Raw genomic sequence first — 18,857 nt, 5'->3', positions numbered from 1 at the left:
TAGCTTCAATCAGCTACTTGCACTGTGAGCAGCCATGGGTCACAAGTGTAGCCTCACTCCCTTCTGTTAGCACCCGTCTACCCTAAAACTTCTTGAATGCTTGAAACTATTGTGCCAGCTTCTTGAACATAAGAACATAAGAACATAAGAAATAGGAGCAGGAGTAGGCCATCTAGCCCTTCGAGCCTGCCCCGCCATTCAATAAGATCATGGCTGATCTGTCGTGTCTCAGTTCCACATTCCCGCCCTCTCCCCATAACCCTTAATCCCCTCGCTTATCAAAAACCCATCAACCCGCGTCTTAAAAATATTTAGCGAGGCAGCCTCCACCACCTCAACGGGCAGAGAATTCCAGAGATTCACCACCCTTTGAGTGAAGAAGTTCCTCCTCAACTCCGTTCTAATTGGAGTGTGGTGACTAGGGGATTTTCACATTAACCGCATTGCAGTATTAATGTAAGCCTACTTGTGACAATAATAAATCAACTTATTAAAAAATGTTTAAATTATTCATGGGATGTGGGCATCACTGCCTGTGCCAGCACTTATTACCCATCGCCAAACATGGAACTTCTCGCCATCATGTTTGTGAAACTGCAGGCACTGGAGGATGATGCTCAACGTCGGCAACACCTTCCAATCCTGCAGTCTCTATCAACTAGAAGGACAAGGGTAGCAGGTGCATTGGGAACACCACCACCTAGATGTTCCCCTCCAAACAAGACACCACCCAGACTTGGGAATATATCGCTGGCTCAAAATCCTGGAACTTCCTGCCTAAGATCACTGTGGATGGACCTACACCACATGGGCTGCAGCGGTTAAAGAAGGCAGCTCACCATCTTCTCAAGGACTGATCAGCAATTAATGTTGGCCATGCCAGCAATGCCAACACCCCGAGAATGAATTTAAAAGAAAATGCCTGTTGTCCCAATGTTGCATTGGCCAGCAACTGTGGGACCTTCAGGAGGCTTGGAATTGCCACCTTCATCACAGAGTCATATATCTATTATTTAATTTCTTTTTGTGCTTTACTTGACCCAAATTCTTTTTGCAAATTGTTTTGGTTGCGTCAAATATCCCATGAGATAAACAACTTTCACAACCTCAACATGTCTTCAGTGATTCATCGTCACTGAAGTACATTTGAACTTTGTTTACTGCCCTGATACAGGAAACAGTGCTGCCAGATTCTGCGCAGCAAGACCCACACACAACAATGTGTTAATGACCAGACTGTCTGATGGTTCAACAGGTTCATAGTGGCCAGCTGTTTTTTCCCATTTCATGTCTACTGAACTAAATCAATAATCCATGTTGGACTGGAAGTACACTGATATACTAAACAGTCCTGGATACATCCTAAGTAAATATTCTCTGCGGTTCCTCACTAATATTTATCCCTTAACTTGGTTGTCTGGTTATGTAAGGTGTTTTGGGGTGTCCTGCAGCAGTAAAAGATACAAAGTTCTAAGTTTCTCTTTATCCAGATTATGTTGTTCCTGGGCTATGATTATTTAATAGTTATACTTGGTGCCTAATGATGATACAGCCTTTCCATCTCCCCTCAATGCCATATCTTGCCAAGGTCAGTGCAGACGGTTTTTATATGAATAATTATATTTTCTCATCCAATTCTCCAAAGTGGTTTCCTCCTCTGATGACACCGAGTCCATATGCTGTCTCACAGCTGGCCTCTGCATGACGGTAAACAGCAGCAGGCTGTTCAACTACAGGGGGATGCACCAGAACCGAGCCCCACCCTGTTCCCACCCAGTGTCCATGAGTAAGGGTTCAGAATCAGAGGTCAGGGAAACAGAACCCTGAAAAATCTGCCCACCTCCCATAATCTGGAAAATATCAACAAGCCCCTCCAACAGAACATAGAACATAGAGCACTACAGCACAAACAGGCCCTTCGGTCCACAAGTTGCGCCGATCACATCAATACCTACTAAGCCATAGAACTATCTGTAACTTCCAATGCCATTAGATCCCATATACTCATCCAGAAATCTTTTAAAAGACCCAGCGAGTTTGCCTCTACCACCACCGACGGCAGCCGATTCCACTCACTCACCACCCTCTGAATGAAAAACTTACCCCTAACATCTCCTCTGTACTTGCTTCCCAGCACCTTAAACCTGTGTCCTCTCGTAGCGACCATTTCAGCCCTGGGAAATAGCCTCCGAGAATCCACCCTATGTATTCCTCTCAACATTTTATAAACCTCTATCAGGTCGCCTTTCAACCTTCGTCTCTCCAGGGAGAAGAGTCCCAGCTCCCTCAACCTATCTTCATAAGGCATGCCTCCCAATCCAGGCAGCATCCTTGTAAATCTCCTCTGCACTCTTTCAATAGCTTCCACGTCCTTCCTATAGTGAGGCGACCAGAACTGCGCACAGTACTCCAAGTGGGGTCTGACTAGGGTCTTATAAAGTTGCAGCATTACCTCCTGACTCCTAAACTCAATCCCTCGATTAATGAGGGCCAGTACACCATACGTCTTCTTGACCACAAGAAATCAGACGACCCAAATGGAGCATGGATTAAACTTGGAACTTTTGGAGTGAGAGGATTTTCCTGATTTTCAAAAGGATTTTCAAGAGATTCCTAAGAGGAAAATCTTCCCGTGTGATTTGCACGAATCAATTATTGACTGGATGAAAGAGCATGCATATTTCCATTGAAGTCTCGGTTGACTTTGTTGATCAGTTAGATTACTAACAGGAATAGGATAGAAGATAATGAATCTGTGCTTCCTGGTCATTTTGAGCTGGAAAATAGTCACCATCGTGTGTTCAGCTCTCTGTAACCAGAGTACCTAGAGGCTGGGCTCTCTCTTGCCACCAATACAACATTGTGAAGTGAGCCCATGAATGTTTCTGAACTGTTTACTGTCTAGTTTCGATATGTTAAAGGGGAACAGATGTACCTTGCTCTGCTGGCTTCAGTGACAGTCTGCTCTGGTGCACTGGTAGGATCTCTAGCTTAACGTTGTCAGAGGTGCTGGTCAGGAGCTGGGTTGCCTCCAGCACAGTGCAGTGCTCTGTGCTTATCCCATCAATCGACAAAATGTGGTCTCCAACATGCAACGCTCCGCACCTAAAAAAACCAGGGCAAAATTAGTCATTTCAAAACTCCTTATAAACCAGAAACAAAAATTAATCCAACATGGTCCATACTTATATATCTATTCAACATAGTTACATATCCTTTCAACAAATGCATATTCAGAATAAATTCCATTGTACTCTATTTTAAAACTTCAAACTAACAGTGTCAAGTTGTCTTCTTTTCATTTGTTTTTCCTGCCCTCAGTGTCTCTCTCCCTCTGTTTGGTGCAAGATCCCACAGGCCTCTGTCAATGCCTGTCAGTGGCTAATGTACGAAGGGCTGAACAAGAATAGAGACATAGAGCCAGAAGTGAGGATGGAGAATTTGACACTAAGACATCTCTCCATTCACTGCAGTGGGACCAGAGAATCCCGCAGAAGTGAACGGCCATAAATTAAAATCAGGGGCCGTGGTTTTCCAGCCAATCTCACCAGCAGGGTCTTCCAGTCTCATCAATGGTTAACTGTGGGCTTCCTGGTGGCAGGTGATGCATAGAACAAGAAATCCCGTTGACAGTGGCAAGATTAGAAGATCCCACCAGCGAATCATGGCAGGCCACTATCAGAGTAGAGTCTGACCAAAACTTCTAGCCTGACATGAATCTACAGAAGTGTTGATGTGGATGTGCCGGCGTTGGACTGGGGTAAACACAGTAAAAAATCTGACAACACCAGGTTTTAGTCCAACCGATTTATTTGATAGTAAACTCACAAGCTTTCGAGGTTAAACTCTTTGTCAGGTGAATGGAGAGTTCTGGCCTCGGACAGAGCATATAAAGCACAGACAGTTTACAGATTACTGATTAGAATGTGAATCTTTACACCTAACCTGCTGTTCAAGTCCTAAAGTGGCCGACAATGTGAGTGGAAGGAGCACTGATCACAGGTTACAGAGATGTGTATTGTCTCCAGACAGTACAGTGAGTGAGGTTTTGCAAACCCAGGCAAGTCACGGGGGTTACAGATAGTGCGACATGAACCCAAGATCCCTGTTGAGACCATCCTCATGTGTGCGGAACTTGGCTATCAGTCTCTGCTCAGTGACTCTGCGCTGTCGTGTGTCGTGAAGGCCGCCTTGGAGAATGCTTACCCGAAGGTCAGAGGCTGAATGCCCGTGACCACTGAAGTGTTCGCCAACAGGAAGGGAACAGTCTTGCCTGGTGATTGTCAAGTGATGTTCATTCATCCGTTGTCGTAGCGTCTGCATGGTCTCCCCAATGTACCGTGCTTCGGGACATCCTTTCTTGCAATGTATCAGGTAGACAATGTTGGCCGAGTTGCAAGAGTGTTTACCGTGTACCTGGTGGATGGTATTCTCATGTGTGATGATGGTATCCATGTCGATGATCTGGCATGTCTTGCAGAGGTTGCTGTGGCAGGGTTGTGTGGTATTGTGGTCACTGTTCTCCTGAAGGCTGGGTAGTTTGCTGTGAACAACGGTCTGTTTGAGGTTGTGTGGTTGTCTGAAGGCAAGAAGTGGGGGTGTGGGGATGGCCCTGGCGAGATGTTCGTCTTCATCAATGATACGTTGAAGACTCCGGAGAAGATGTCGTCAGTTCCGATGCGCCATAGCAAAAAACCGCACCGATCTCCTCAGAAGACAAACACGGGACACGGTGGACAGAGTACCCTTCATCGTCCAGTACTTCCCTGGAGCGGAGAAGCTACGACATCTTCTCCGGAGTCTTCAACATATCATTGATGAAAATGAACATTCCACAACCTTTGGGACTCGGAGGTGAGTGTGCTAGCAGATGGAGCCGCCATCTGAATAAGCGACCAGGTGTTTCCCCAACCGAGAGTCCTACTTAAACAAAAGGATGAAGTGAGTACCTGTCCACAATGCTGGCTGCTTTGATTCTGTCGAGGACGATGACTTGCTTGTTGCGGTGTGTCCCGCTGGATAGTGACATTCCCAGTGTGCAGCCCGGAGTTTTCGTGATCTCCACTAGTAAAGGGCCGGAGGCATTGAGCACGGAATCTGTAAGACAGGACACTCATCACCACAACTGTAAGACTGTCTCACTCAGGCTGCCAGTACCATTCCTTCCCTGTGCCCTCGCGCAATCCATTTACAAATGTCCAACCTAACAAAACCCTAAGATCAATGAGGTATTCACCAGCCTTTAAAATACCGTTGCTCATTTTCATACATGCTGTACTTTATTATCCTATATTTTCACTTGGCCCAGAGCTTCCCACTCCTCTTCAAGCCCTAAGGCTGTAGGACTCTATCTCGCAATATGCATCTGCCAGCAGGAGAACAAATTAGTTCTGCTTTACCTTAACTAGCAGCTCAAGAGAGAAAAGTACTGAACACAGACAGGCTGCAATTCTCCCAAATTCTCCACCAGTGGGAGAACCGGGAGTGTTTCCCGCTGGCAGTGCTCGTCAATGGAATTCAGCCACCTCTTCAATGCTATTCAATGCAAAATGTAAAACACATTTTTTGTTTTAACCTAGCCCGCTATCACAATGCAGCGCTAGGCATCTACTCCCCATGGAAATAGCAATCACTACACTGGCACCTCCTACTATTCCCAGAGGGGCAACACCCCCACACCACTAAATGTTTTGGTCACCCCTCCCCCACCCCTAGTCAGAGGCCCGACCCTCACCCCAACAAGTGAGATGCTCTGAAATGGGGGCAGCAATGGCCACGCCCCCTCAGGCCCATCTCTTCAGCCTTTGGTACCCTTTGGTACTACCAACCTTACACTGCATTTGGCACCCTGGCAGTGACACCCTCTGTCAGAGTACCAGGGGAGTCGTACTTCTATGGCTGAGAGCCATCTCTAGTACAGGCATACAATTCAACCATGAGTGGTGAAAGATCACTCATGGAGAAAAAGTCAGCCATGGTATTCAGTTCAAAGAACAAGCCTGTTTATAAATACTGTGGTGAAGAACAAACAATTTTATAAACATTGCAGTTCGAAAAGAGGAAGTGAAAACTCCTGGCTGCTGTGAAATAGCCTAGTCCTATCAATCAAGAGGCTATTTACAGTTGTCAGTGTGCGAAATTGAATGTAAACAAAGCTTTTTAAAGCATTTGAGCTTTCTAGAAAGGCTCAAAGACAAGAAAAGAATGTACTCTTACTACAATGAGGCTGAGTGAGCAGCTGTGGTGAAAAGAGGAAGTACTTGAGGATTATTGGATTGTAGCAACAATGAACTGCTTGATCTGCTCTGGAGCAGTCAATCAACCAGTTCAAAACAGCCAAGCTACACCTGCAGCTTATTCAGGCTACAAATGGGAATTCCCTTCATCAAACTGATATTGCCTGTCAGTCAGAGGACTTCAAAGGGGTCTGCTCACACTGTGAGACCAGAGCAGCTAGTATCAAACCCAGTAATAATATGATCATTTGACTTTAAATGTATTAATTACATTCCTGCCTGCTTTGGTTGAGAACCTGATCGGGTCCAGCAGGGTGGGATGTGTGAAATCGCAATGGGCTTGATGTCCAGCACAATTCCCATTTTGGTCCTCATGCCCGATTCAGTGGGCTAACGCTGAACCCAGCAGGGCTTGTCCGAAGTCAACTAATACTCAGCGTCTTCAATGGCTGCCAGGCAGCCCACCAGAAGAAGGACGAGTTTTACAGCAACTTTTCCAGTGATGGGTTTCCAGCATGTTTTTTGTTTTTATCTCAAATCTCAAGCAGTTGCTGTGTTTTGCTTTTGTACTGAAGAAGCTTACAGCAGTGAGGGTCAAGAGGTGTTGAGATTGTGAATGGTTTTCACAAGAGTTGGCAAAGGCCCAATGGGCCGAATAGCCTCCTCCTCCTCTGCTCTATTACTCTCTAATTCAGTATATCAAACTGCAGAACACTATCATTAAGAAAACCCACTGACGCATCTATTTTCTCAGAAGACTATGGAAATTTGGCATGTCTGCTACTACCCTCACCAACTTTTACAGATGCACCATAGAAAGCATTCTTTCTGGTTGTATCACAGCTTGGTATGGGCTCCTGCTCTGCCCAAGACCACAAGGAACTACAAAAGATCGTGAATGTAGCCCAATCATCATGCAAACCAGCCTCCCATCCATTGGGTCTGTCTACACTTCCTGCTGCCTCAGCAAAGCAGCCAGCATAATTAAAGACCCCACGCACCCTGGACATTCTTTCTTCCACCTTCTTCCATCGGGAAAAAGAGACAAAAATCTGAGGTCACAGAACAGCTGGCTCAAGAACAACTTCTTCCCTGCTGCTATCAGACTTTCGAATGGAATATCTTGCATAAGGTTGATCTTTCTCTACACCCTAGCTATAACTGTAACACTACATTCTGCACTCTCTTGATTTGTTCTCTATGAATGGTATCTCTGTCTGTATAGCACACAAGAAACAATACTTTTCACTGTATATTAATACTTGTGATCATAATAAATCAAATCGTCCAATCAAAAACACATCAAAGTCAGATGTCGGAGTTGAGGAGGAACTTCTTCACTCAAATGGTGGTGAATCTCTGGAATTCTATGCCCGTTGAAGTGGTGGAGGCTACCTCGCTGAATATATTTAAGTCACGGAAAGATAGGTTTCTGATAGACAGGGGAATTAAGGGTTATGGGGAGAAAGCGGGAAAGTGGAACTGAGCCACTTCAGATCAGCCATGATCTTATTGAATGGCGGGGCAGGCTCGAAGGGCTAGATGGCCTACTCCTGCTCCTATTTCTTATGTTCTTACGTTATGTTCTTATGTCAGCTATGGAGTAGAATCTAATCATGGTATTTAAATAGTTTATGTATAGAACAATGGCAAGACAGGAATGGGCAAGATGCTGTAGGTTTCTGTTCGTGATTTGAATTTGGAGACTGGATTATTGTTTTATTATCAGTACGGAGGTTGTACTGTTATTTTCGAGTCTGGTTTTTGTTTTTTGGAGCACAGGATCACAGTCTGTACGCTGGGGTACAGGATCACAGTCTGTACGCTGGGGTACAGGATTACAGTGTGTACGCTGGGGTACAGGATCACAGTCTGTACGCTGGGGTACAGGATCACAGTCTGTACGCTGGGGCACAGGATCACAGTCTGTACGCTGGGGCACAGGATCACAGTCTGTACGCTGGGGCACAGGATCACAGTCTGTACGCTGGGGCACAGGATCACAGTCTGTACGCTGGGGCACAGGATCACAGTCTGTACGCTGGGGCACGGGATCACAGTCTGTACGCTGGGGTACGGGATCACAGTCTGTACGCTGGGGTACAGGATCACAGTCTGTACGCTGGGGTACAGGATCACAGTCTGTACGCTGGGGTACAGGATCACAGTCTGTACGCTGGGGTACAGGATCACAGTCTGTACGCTGGGGTACAGGATCACAGTGTGTACGCTGGGGTACAGGATCACAGTCTGTACGCTGGGGTACAGGATCACAGTGTGTACGCTGGGGCACAGGATCACAGTCTGTACGCTGGGGTACAGGATCACACTCTGTGCTGGGGTACAGGATCACAGTCTGTACGCTGGGGCACAGGATCACAGTCTGTACGCTGGGGTACAGGATCACAGTCTGTACGCTGGGGTACAGGATCACAGTCTGTACGCTGGGGTACAGGATCACAGTCTGTACGCTGGGGTACAGGATCACAGTCTGTACGCTGGGGTACAGGATCACGGTCTGTACGCTGGGGTACAGGATCACGGTCTGTACGCTGGGGTACAGGATCACGGTCTGTACGCTGGGGTACAGGATCACGGTCTGTACGCTGGGGTACAGGATCACAGTCTGTACGCTGGGGCACAGGATCACAGTCTGTACGCTGGGGCACAGGATCACGGTCTGTACGCTGGGGTACAGGATCACGGTCTGTACGCTGGGGCACAGGATCACGGTCTGTACGCTGAGGTACAGGATCACGGTCTGTACGCTGGGGTACAGGATCACGGTCTGTACGCTGGGGCACAGGATCACGGTCTGTACGCTGAGGTACAGGATCACGGTCTGTACGCTGGGGTACAGGATCACAGTCTGTACGCTGGGGTACAGGATCACAGTCTGTACGCTGGGGCACAGGATCACAGTCTGTACGCTGGGGCACAGGATCACAGTCTGTACGCTGGGGCACAGGATCACAGTCTGTACGCTGGGGTACAGGATCACAGTCTGTACGCTGGGGTACAGGATCACAGTCTGTACGCTGGGGTACAGGATTACAGTCTGTACGCTGGGGTACAGGATCACAGTCTGTACGCTGGGGCACAGGATCACAGTCTGTACGCTGGGGCACAGGATCACAGTCTGTACGCTGGGGTACAGGATCACAGTCTGTACGCTGGGGTACAGGATCACAGTCTGTACGCTGGGGTACAGGATCACAGTCTGTACGCTGGGGTACAGGATCACAGTCTGTACGCTGGGGTACAGGATCACAGTCTGTACGCTGGGGTACAGGATCACAGTGTGTACGCTGGGGTACAGGATCACAGTCTGTACGCTGGGGTACAGGATCACAGTGTGTACGCTGGGGTACAGGATCACAGTCTGTACGCTGGGGTACAGGATCACAGTCTGTACGCTGGGGTACAGGATCACAGTCTGTACGCTGGGGCACAGGATCACAGTGTGTACGCTGGGGTACAGGATCACAGTCTGTACGCTGGGGCACAGGATCACAGTCTGTACGCTGGGGTACAGGATCACACTCTGTGCTGGGGTACAGGATCACAGTCTGTACGCTGGGGCACAGGATCACACTCTGTGCTGGGGTACAGGATCACAGTCTGTACGCTGGGGTACAGGATCACACTCTGTGCTGGGGTACAGGATCACGGTCTGTACGCTGGGGTACAGGATCACACTCTGTGCTGGGGTACAGGATCACAGTCTGTACGCTGGGGTACAGGATCACAGTCTGTACGCTGGGGTACAGGATCACAGTCTGTACGCTGGGGTACAGGATCACAGTCTGTACGCTGGGGTACAGGATCACAGTCTGTACGCGGGAGCACAGGATCACAGTCTGTACGCTGGGGCACAGGATCACAGTCTGTACGCTGGGGTACAGGATCACAGTCTGTACGCTGGGGCACAGGATCACAGTCTGTACGCTGGGGTACAGGATCACAGTCTGTACGCTGGGGCACAGGATCACAGTCTGTACGCTGGGGTACAGGATCACAGTCTGTACGCTGGGGTACAGGATCACAGTCTGTACCCCGGGGTACAGGATCACAGTCTGTACGCTGGGGCACAGGATCACAGTCTGTACGCTGGGGCACAGGATCACAGTCTGTACGCTGGGGTACAGGATCACAGTCTGTATGCTGGGGTACAGGATCACAGTCTGTACGCTGGGGTACAGGATCACAGTCTGTACGCTGGGGTACAGGATCACAGTCTGTACGCTGGGGTACAGGATCACAGTCTGTACGCTGGGGTACAGGATCACAGTCTGTACGCTGGGGTACAGGATCACAGTCTGTACGCTGGGGTACAGGATCACAGTCTGTACGCTGGGGCACAGGATCACAGTCTGTACGCTGGGGTACAGGATCACAGTCTGTACGCTGGGGCACAGGATCACAGTCTGTACGCTGGGGTACAGGATCACAGTCTGTACGCTGGGGTACAGGATCACAGTCTGTACCCCGGGGTACAGGATCACAGTCTGTACGCTGGAGCACAGGATCACAGTCTGTACGCTGGGGCACAGGATCACAGTCTGTACGCTGGGGTACAGGATCACAGTCTGTACGCTGGGGCACAGGATCACAGTCTGTACGCTGGGGTACAGGATCACAGTCTGTACACTGGGGTACAGGATCACAGTCTGTACGCTGGGGCACAGGATCACAGTCTGTACGCTGGGGTACAGGATCATAGTCTGTACGCTGGGGTACAGGATCACAGTCTGTACACTGGGGTACAGGATCACAGTCTGTACGCTGGGGTACAGGATCACAGTCTGTACGCTGGGGTACAGGATCACAGCCTGTACGCTGGGGTACAGGATCACAGTCTGTACGCTGGGGCACCGGATCACAGTCTGTACGCTGGGGCACAGGATCACAGTCTGTACGCTGGGGTACAGGATCATAGTCTGTACGCTGGGGCACAGGATCACAGTCTGTACGCTGGGGTACAGGATCACAGTCTGTACGCTGGGGCACAGGATCATAGTCTGTACGCTGGGGTACAGGATCACAGTCTGTACGCTGGGGTACAGGATCACAGTCTGTACGCTGGGGCACAGGATCACGGTCTGTACGCTGGGGCACAGGATCACAGTCTGTACGCTGGGGTACAGGATCGCAGTCTGTACGCTGGGGCACAGGATCACAGTCTGTACGCTGGGGTACAGGATCACTGTCTGTACGCTGGGGTACAGGATCACAGTCTGTACGCTGGGGCACAGGATCACGGTCTGTACGCTGGGGCACAGGATCACAGTCTGTACGCTGGGGTACAGGATCGCAGTCTGTACGCTGGGGCACAGGATCACAGTCTGTACGCTGGGGTACAGGATCACAGTCTGTACGCTGGGGCACAGGGTCTCATATTCCTGTGACTATGGGCAGCACGGTGACACAACAGTTAGCAATGTTGACTCACAGCTCCAGGGACCTGGGTTCAATTCCTGGCTTGTGTCACTGTCTGTGTGGAGTTTGCACATTCTCCTCATGTCTGCGTGAGTTTCCTCCGGGTGCTCCAGCTTTCTCCCACAGCCTGAAAGATGAGCTGGTTAGGCACATTGGCCATGCTAAATTCCCCCTCAGTGTACCCGAACAGGTGCTGGAGTGTGGTAACTTGGGGATTTTCACAGTAACTTCATTGCCGCGTTAATGTAACCCTACTTGTGACACAAATAAATAAACTTTACAGTCCCACATCCCGGTCGAGTTGATGGTTGAGTTGAGGCAGTGAGCATCTGTCAAGCATTTCTGGCCTGAGAGCCACCCCAACTGAAGTTGACCTTGCCTCCCTGAACCATCAGCTGGCCCACGAGTGAAGGGATTGATTTCTGTCATAATTATTGTCAGTGTCATCAAGAATTCTTTCGGGCAGCTAATAGTCTCTCAGGGCAAGAGAACGTGATTCAGGATTATAGATCTGCTTCACAGTACACATTCACAGAGTTTAAGGGGAATCAATTCAAAAGGACAGCAGGTTTAATCACACTGTGATTGCTGTGTGTTCAGGAACAGGATCGATGTCCATTCAAAATACAGCAGCTACTGTGTAATCATTATATATGGGGCAAAGGAAGACGAGAGTGTAAAGTGAGGACCTGCCTTTACAAGATTAATAGAAACCACAGCGAGATCTACAAACCCATCAGAGAGATACCGAGGAGTGAGAAAGTCAGTAGACTAAGAATCCAGTGTTCCAGGTTAATGCTCCGTGGACATCCCACCACTGCAGCTGATGCAAGTTAAATTCCATCAATAAAATCTGGAATAGTCTTGGTAATGGTGAGCATGAAACTATCACTGATTGTTGTTAAAACCCATCTGTTTAACTAATGTCCTTTAGGAAAGGAAATCTGCCATCCTTACCTGCTCTAGCTTGTGGTTCTTTCTTAATAGCCCTCTGAAGCAAGATACTCTGTTCAAGGGCAATTCAGGATGGGCAACAAACACTGACCCAGCCAGCAATACCAACATCCCAGAAAATATAAAAGAAAAAAAAAGTGAGGAACGGGGGAGGAGAGATTAAACAAATAAAATGCATTTCTGTACCAAGTAAATACGGCAAATCTGCTGGTAGATGGGACAAAGATATTTTTTAAATGGGGCAAATTGGAATTGAGTTTTCAGGAAGGGAGTTCAATATTATGAAATGTGCCTTTGTACACAGACATACATGGGAAAGGATTAAAAATTCTTAATTAGGTTCAAATTACCTGTAAACAATGTAAATCTGATTCAACAGTTTAAAATGATCTTTTTTTCATGGTGTTTGTCCAAGCTCAGAGGTATTAGCCCCACTTTCTGAGCACTGAATGCAGGCTAACACTTCAGCATGGTTATTAAAGGAGCACTGCACTCTCAGAAAAGGCCATTTCCCGGATTAAATCTTGGTTTAGGCATAAAAGAAACGATTAAAAAATTAAATTTCAAAGACTTACTTTTGTTCAAAATTACCTACCAGTGAAGTTAGAGTCAAAGGAAGGCATATTCAAACTCTAACTGCATGCTAGGCTGGATAGAAGTATCAAAGGGATAAGCTTTGACAGTTCACTGACCTTCCTTTGTCTTTGAATGTTGCTGTGTAAACACTTTCTCTCACATTCCAGTTCCTTGTTGAAATCAGGTCAACACTTTGTGCACAGAAGCTGGGTAGCTCTCTGTTTTATTGGCATTGTATGGCACGTGGCTTTGAGAATATTAATCAAACCTTGTTCAAGGGCAATTTCTATTAACTGCAGACCGCCCACTCCCTAAAAACATTTCCACCAGCAAGGGTGCAAACTCCTTACCCATGACGTTGACATCATATTCAATTTGGTAGATGGCCTCTTGCCCACATTGTCTCAAAATGTTCAGTGCCTCGGAATGAGTGATATTGTGAAGTGGGATCCCATCCACACTCAATAATCTGTCTCCAACTTTTAACGTTCCTTCCCTGAAAATACAAAGACAAAAACATTTACTTATCTGTCATTTCTCTTCTGCCCGAATGAATTTTCTGATGGAATGGGAAACTGACTAGGCCACAGGGTCTATAGCCACAACACTGAAAAGGGCAAAAGCTCTCATTGTAACATAAAATTCTCACAGGATTAGACAGGATAGGTGCAAGAAGCATGTTCCTGATGGTGGAGGTGTCCAGAACCAGTGGTCACTGTCTGAGGATACATGGTAGACTGTTTGGGATAGAGATGGGGAGAAATTTCTTCACCCAGAGAGTGGTCAGCTTGTGGAGTTTGCTGCCACAATGGGTAACTGAGGCCAGGGCGCTGTATGTCTTCAAGAGGTAGTTTGATATGACACTTGAGGTGAAGAGGATCAAAAGATATGGGGGCAAAGCGGGATCAGGCTATTGAGTTGGATGATCAGCCACGATCGTAATGAATGGCGGAGCAGGCTCGAAGGGCCAAATGACCTACTCCTGCTCGTATTTTCTACGTTTCTATGTAACATTGAGGACGGCACAGAATTTATAATCACAATATTGGAAAGTGGCTGCAACTTCCTGGCTATTATCATCAGCGGGATCTTCCCGTCCTGCAGTTGGCGAATGCCTGCCACAGGAGACCTCAGTGACAGCAGCAGGATCTTCTGATCTCCACCACCTCAGCCAACATGAAAAATGCCGCAGGGACAATGCCGCCCGCATGTTTACAATCATATTGGGGTGAATCGAGAAAGGATGGGCGGCTGTGACCACCTCATTTTCTTCCTCAGTCTGAATGTTTGTTGTATGCTGTCTGCCCTGCCCACAGCAAGGATGAAGCTGAGATTTAGGGGTCTGAGGCTACATGGGATGAGGGGAAGGGGGTATCATGAGCCTGGCAAGTCCTTTCGCTTTCCACCATTTGCAACATTGTAACAATTGACAGCTGATGGAATTTGGAGTAATGAGTGAAATGGGGAACAATTTCAAAACACAAAGTTTGCAATTATCAATGCAGCATTCGTTACCTATCTGCAGGCCCACCATGCCTCACATGGGTCACCACCAGTGCACGAGACTTGTTCCAGTCTTCATGGGCTCCACCTGTAACACAACATCCATTTGGTCAGATCTTTTATTCTGCTTTAAGAAACAATCTTCTCACATCCTGTGTCCCCTCCCTCCCCACAACTCATCACACAGAACGTGCTGACTGAGGAGGCACACGGGCAACTTGACCTCCTGGTCAAATTGTTTTGTTTCTTTAGAGCTGAGTGGCAGAGGTCGCTTTCTGATGTCCTTCCTGTTTCTGTGAGGGAGGTACTCTGCACAGCATCTCCCAGCAACAGCATGGCTGAGATCAGGAGAATGGAAACTAAGATTTCACGGTCTACCACCCTGAGGCATAGCACCATCCTGACAGCAGAGGGATTAATGGAGCAGTGAGCTATAGGGATCAGTGCTGGGGCCTTAACCTTTTACAATTCATTTGATGAAGAGACAGAAGGTACGGTTGCTAAATTTGCCAATGATACAAAGACAGGTAGAAAAGTAAATTATGAAGAAGACATAAGGAAGCTACAAGATAGGTTAAATTAGTGGGCAAAGATCTGGCAAATGAAGTATAATGTAGGAAAATATTTGGCAGGAAGAATTTAAAGAAGGCTATTCTCTGCATGGTGAACAATTGCAGAGCTGAGTTCAGGTACATTCGGAAGTTTGCATGCATGAATTGCAAAAAGCTCACATGCACATAAAGCAATTAATTAGGAAATATGACAGAATTTCACTTATTGTGAGGAGAATGAACATCAAAAGAGGGAAGTTAGGCTTCAGTTATACAGGGCATTGGTAAGGCCCGAAACTGTAAAATTCTGTCTGAGGTCAGTGGACCTTCCCATATTCCACCGCTCGCCTGCTCTGATTTCTGTGGCAGGCTGGGTGCTAACATTCTGGCCCACATCTGGAGTATGGTGTACAGTATTGGTCTCCTTATTTAAGGAAAGATGTAAATACTTTGGAAGCAGTTTGGAGAAAGTTTACCAGATTAATACCTGGAATGGGCAGGTTATTTGAGAAAGTGATGGACAGGTTAGCCTTGTACCCATTGGAGTTTAGAAGAATAAGAGGCGACTTGATTGAAACATAAGATCCTGAGGAATATTGACAGTATTGATATGGAGAGAATGCTTCCTCTCCAGTGCCCGGTGGGCAGTGTCAACGTGCTCCCTGGGCATTCCCACTTTGCCCCTTGAGCACTGCCAGGGGGACAAGCTGGCAATGCCTAGGGGGTATGCCCCTTTACCCCTGACCTTCTGGAGCCTCCATGGCCTCCCTTCAACTCAGCAGGGTCGGGCTGCCAGCTCCCTGTTAGTGGGGAGCTGTTGCAAAGCCTGCTGGAGTGAAACACAGGGAAATGCTAGTGGCCGCGGAAACTTCAGTCCTGGGCCCACTAATGATATTACAGTGAGCATTAGAATCGTTTATACAGCTCCTGACCATGCCAGAAATCCAGCGGCTGGAGACACATGGAGGCCGTGGTGCCCAGCGGGGAATCCGCTACATGGCCACTGCTTGAGTCTCCCGGCCCAGACTGGAAGAATCTCCCTGAGATATTAAACTGAGGCTGTATCTGCCCTCTCAGTGAGCGACAATAACCTATAATTGATATGGACCCTTCAATGTAATAAAACATTCCAAGGAACATTATAAAACAAAATATGATGCTTGGCCTCATACACAGATATTCGGGCAAATGGTCACGTTCAGTCAAAGAGGTAGAGGGGGATCTTTAACCCCTATTTCAGGTAGGCAGTGAGGTTGAAGAATCCAATGGCAGTCCCTTTTACACCAGCAGGATTTTCCATTGAGATTGCCGCCCGACCCCTAGCCAATAGCGTAAAGGGGATTCTGCCATGAAAGATCAGGAACCCCATTTGCATTCATCTACATACACTTAGAAGGCATCCCTGCTCTAATATCCCCACATAATGAATTCCCCCATGTGACATCACACCAGCAGAGTTTACAGGGCTGGACAAATGGGAATATGGCAGACTGTCCCCACTGGGGACTTACTGTAACTATATCCCCGGGGAGGACAGGATTGGGCCTAGGCAGTACCTTGGCACTACCAAGGGGCATTGCCAGGCAGGAGGTTGAGGTGTTTTCCCATTGGGGAGGATGAGGGTAGGGGGAGGGGTTTTCCTGGGGCATTGGGTGGGGCATCTTGTGTCCATGGATGAGAGCTCTGTAGGGTGTTTCTGCTTTGGTTTCATTTTTATTTCTGCTTTCTTTTTTGGAAAGACCCCAATACGTCAGGGGCCAAGGTTGCTCGTGGGGCTGACTCATTCAAAGCTCGTCCTGCCAGGGTGGTGTTGTGGAACCCACCCCTTCCATTAAAACAGTGGCAGGAAAGGCTGGCAAGGCAACTAGCAGGCTGTCTTCTGCTTTTCTGATCTCTTGATGGGCTAGTATCAGAATCATTCTAAGCCAATGATCACCGCCATTCATATTCCCTTTATCTTTTTGTTTATGTCATCTTTGTCCATCTCTTTCATCTCCACCAGCCTCTGACCCTCTGTCCAGGCCCCCACAGTTTTCCCATCTCCTCACAACACGATGAATCTCATCCTATTTTTCACTGTCTTCAGCTCTGACGAAGAGTTATTCAGACTTGAAACGTTGGCTCTGTTCCCTCTCCACAGATGCTGTCAGGCCTGCTGAGATTTTCCAGAATTTTCTGTATTTTCTTGCCCTTCACTTTTCCCACTCAAAACAACTTTGAAGTATAATTCTAAAATTTCATTCATAGGTTTTAAAGATTGTCTTAAAGGAAGGAAATTAGGTCGAGGTGGAGAGGTTTAGGGAGAGGAACTCCGGACCCTGGGGCCGAGGTAACTGAGGGCACTGCCATCGACAGTGGAGAGAATGCATGAGAGGCCAGAATTAGAGAAGCACAGAGACTATATTGGGACTTAAAAACAAAGATAAGAATTTTAAAATCAAGGTGTTGCTTGAACAGTGATAGATCAGGGAGCACAGAAGGTGATAGGGGATCAGGACTGATGTTAAGAAAAAGGCAGCAGAGTTTTGAACGACCTCCAGTTTGGGGAGGTTTGATTGTTGGAAACCAGCCAGGGACGTGTTGGAATCAAGTCTAGAGATAACAAAAGCATGAACCTAAAAGATCCCAATGCTGAGGTTTCGGATAAGAACCAGTGCTTCTTCATGGTGTTCTATTAATCCCTTAACAAACCACACTAAAAGAAATGTATTTCAATGATATTTGTGGGCCTTTGTTGTGTCACAATTTATCCAAAACTCTGTAAGGAAGCCCCGAAGCTGTGAAAGGTGCTATGCAAATACAAACTCTTTCTTATTCACCTAACTATGTCATGTCTTGTTTCCCAAAACTGTTTTCCCGAGGGCACGTCCCTTTAATTAATGAGTAACGGAAGGTTGGTAATAAAATGACTGGGACTCCTATTGATTCACATTGAACCTTGATTTATTCCATTGGACAGAGCTGGTAGTCTGAGTTAGACAATCACCGAAAACAGCAGGCACTAAGAGAAACATTGAAAATAATAAAAAGACTAACCCCGTATCACGAAGCCAAAGCTGTTCCCTTCTTTGTACAGTGAGATTTCAATGGTCTTTGGAATAACTCTTGTGTTGTTATCTGGAACTGGAATGAAAATATTTAGTTTTTTTATACAAGAGGATAGATTACAAGGAAACATGTCTGTGCCCAGTCTGGTGTTGAATTGTACAGCGCGTGGAGCCACCAGGTTTGATCCGCGGCCAATACACAGTTAGGGAAGTAGGAGAGATGTTACCTTCAGCCTATATATGGACTACAGAGATGGACTCCTTAATAAATCAGTTAGGGTTCCTTCTGTTGATTGATTTTCAAACCTTGTGCCAAAAGTGTACATATTTGAACATTGGTTGAAGATAGAAGCTGTATAATTTGTGATCTTCCTTTTGTTTGGCTCTCAGTGTCACGGTTCACTTGAACGGCAACATGACCAATTTACCAGAGAATGACCAACACCCATAGGACCATTTCCAAGCTTGTGTTTATGTCTTCAGGATACCAGGAAAAGAGATATGAGTTAGTCACAGAGGATTACTTACAAGTCACAACACAGTAAAAAGGC

At 47.2% G+C, this 18,857-nt stretch overlaps 1 protein-coding gene across 6 annotated transcripts in view; it reads right to left on the bottom strand.

The window, feature by feature from the left end:
* Nucleotides 1–18,857, bottom strand: part of grip2b (glutamate receptor interacting protein 2b) — a 357,455-nt gene that overhangs the window by 67,843 nt on the left and 270,755 nt on the right. For all 6 annotated transcript variants that reach the window (XM_080184152.1, XM_080184180.1, XM_080184188.1 and 3 more), the window contains exons 5-9: nt 18,296–18,382; nt 14,721–14,796; nt 13,556–13,701; nt 4,950–5,097; nt 2,936–3,105 (exon numbers count right to left, since the gene is read on the bottom strand). In XM_080184152.1, coding sequence (XP_080040278.1) covers nt 2,936–3,105; nt 4,950–5,097; nt 13,556–13,701; nt 14,721–14,796; nt 18,296–18,382 — 627 coding nt within the window. The remainder of the gene's footprint in view (nt 1–2,935; nt 3,106–4,949; nt 5,098–13,555; nt 13,702–14,720; nt 14,797–18,295; nt 18,383–18,857) is intronic.

The sequence above is a fragment of the Carcharhinus amblyrhynchos genome, chromosome 3 (genome assembly GCF_965287045.1).
Source record: "Carcharhinus amblyrhynchos chromosome 3, sCarAmb.v2.hapA, whole genome shotgun sequence".
Classification (NCBI taxonomy): domain Eukaryota; kingdom Metazoa; phylum Chordata; class Chondrichthyes; order Carcharhiniformes; family Carcharhinidae; genus Carcharhinus; species Carcharhinus amblyrhynchos.
This window is presented reverse-complemented; position numbering and strand designations above follow the sequence as displayed.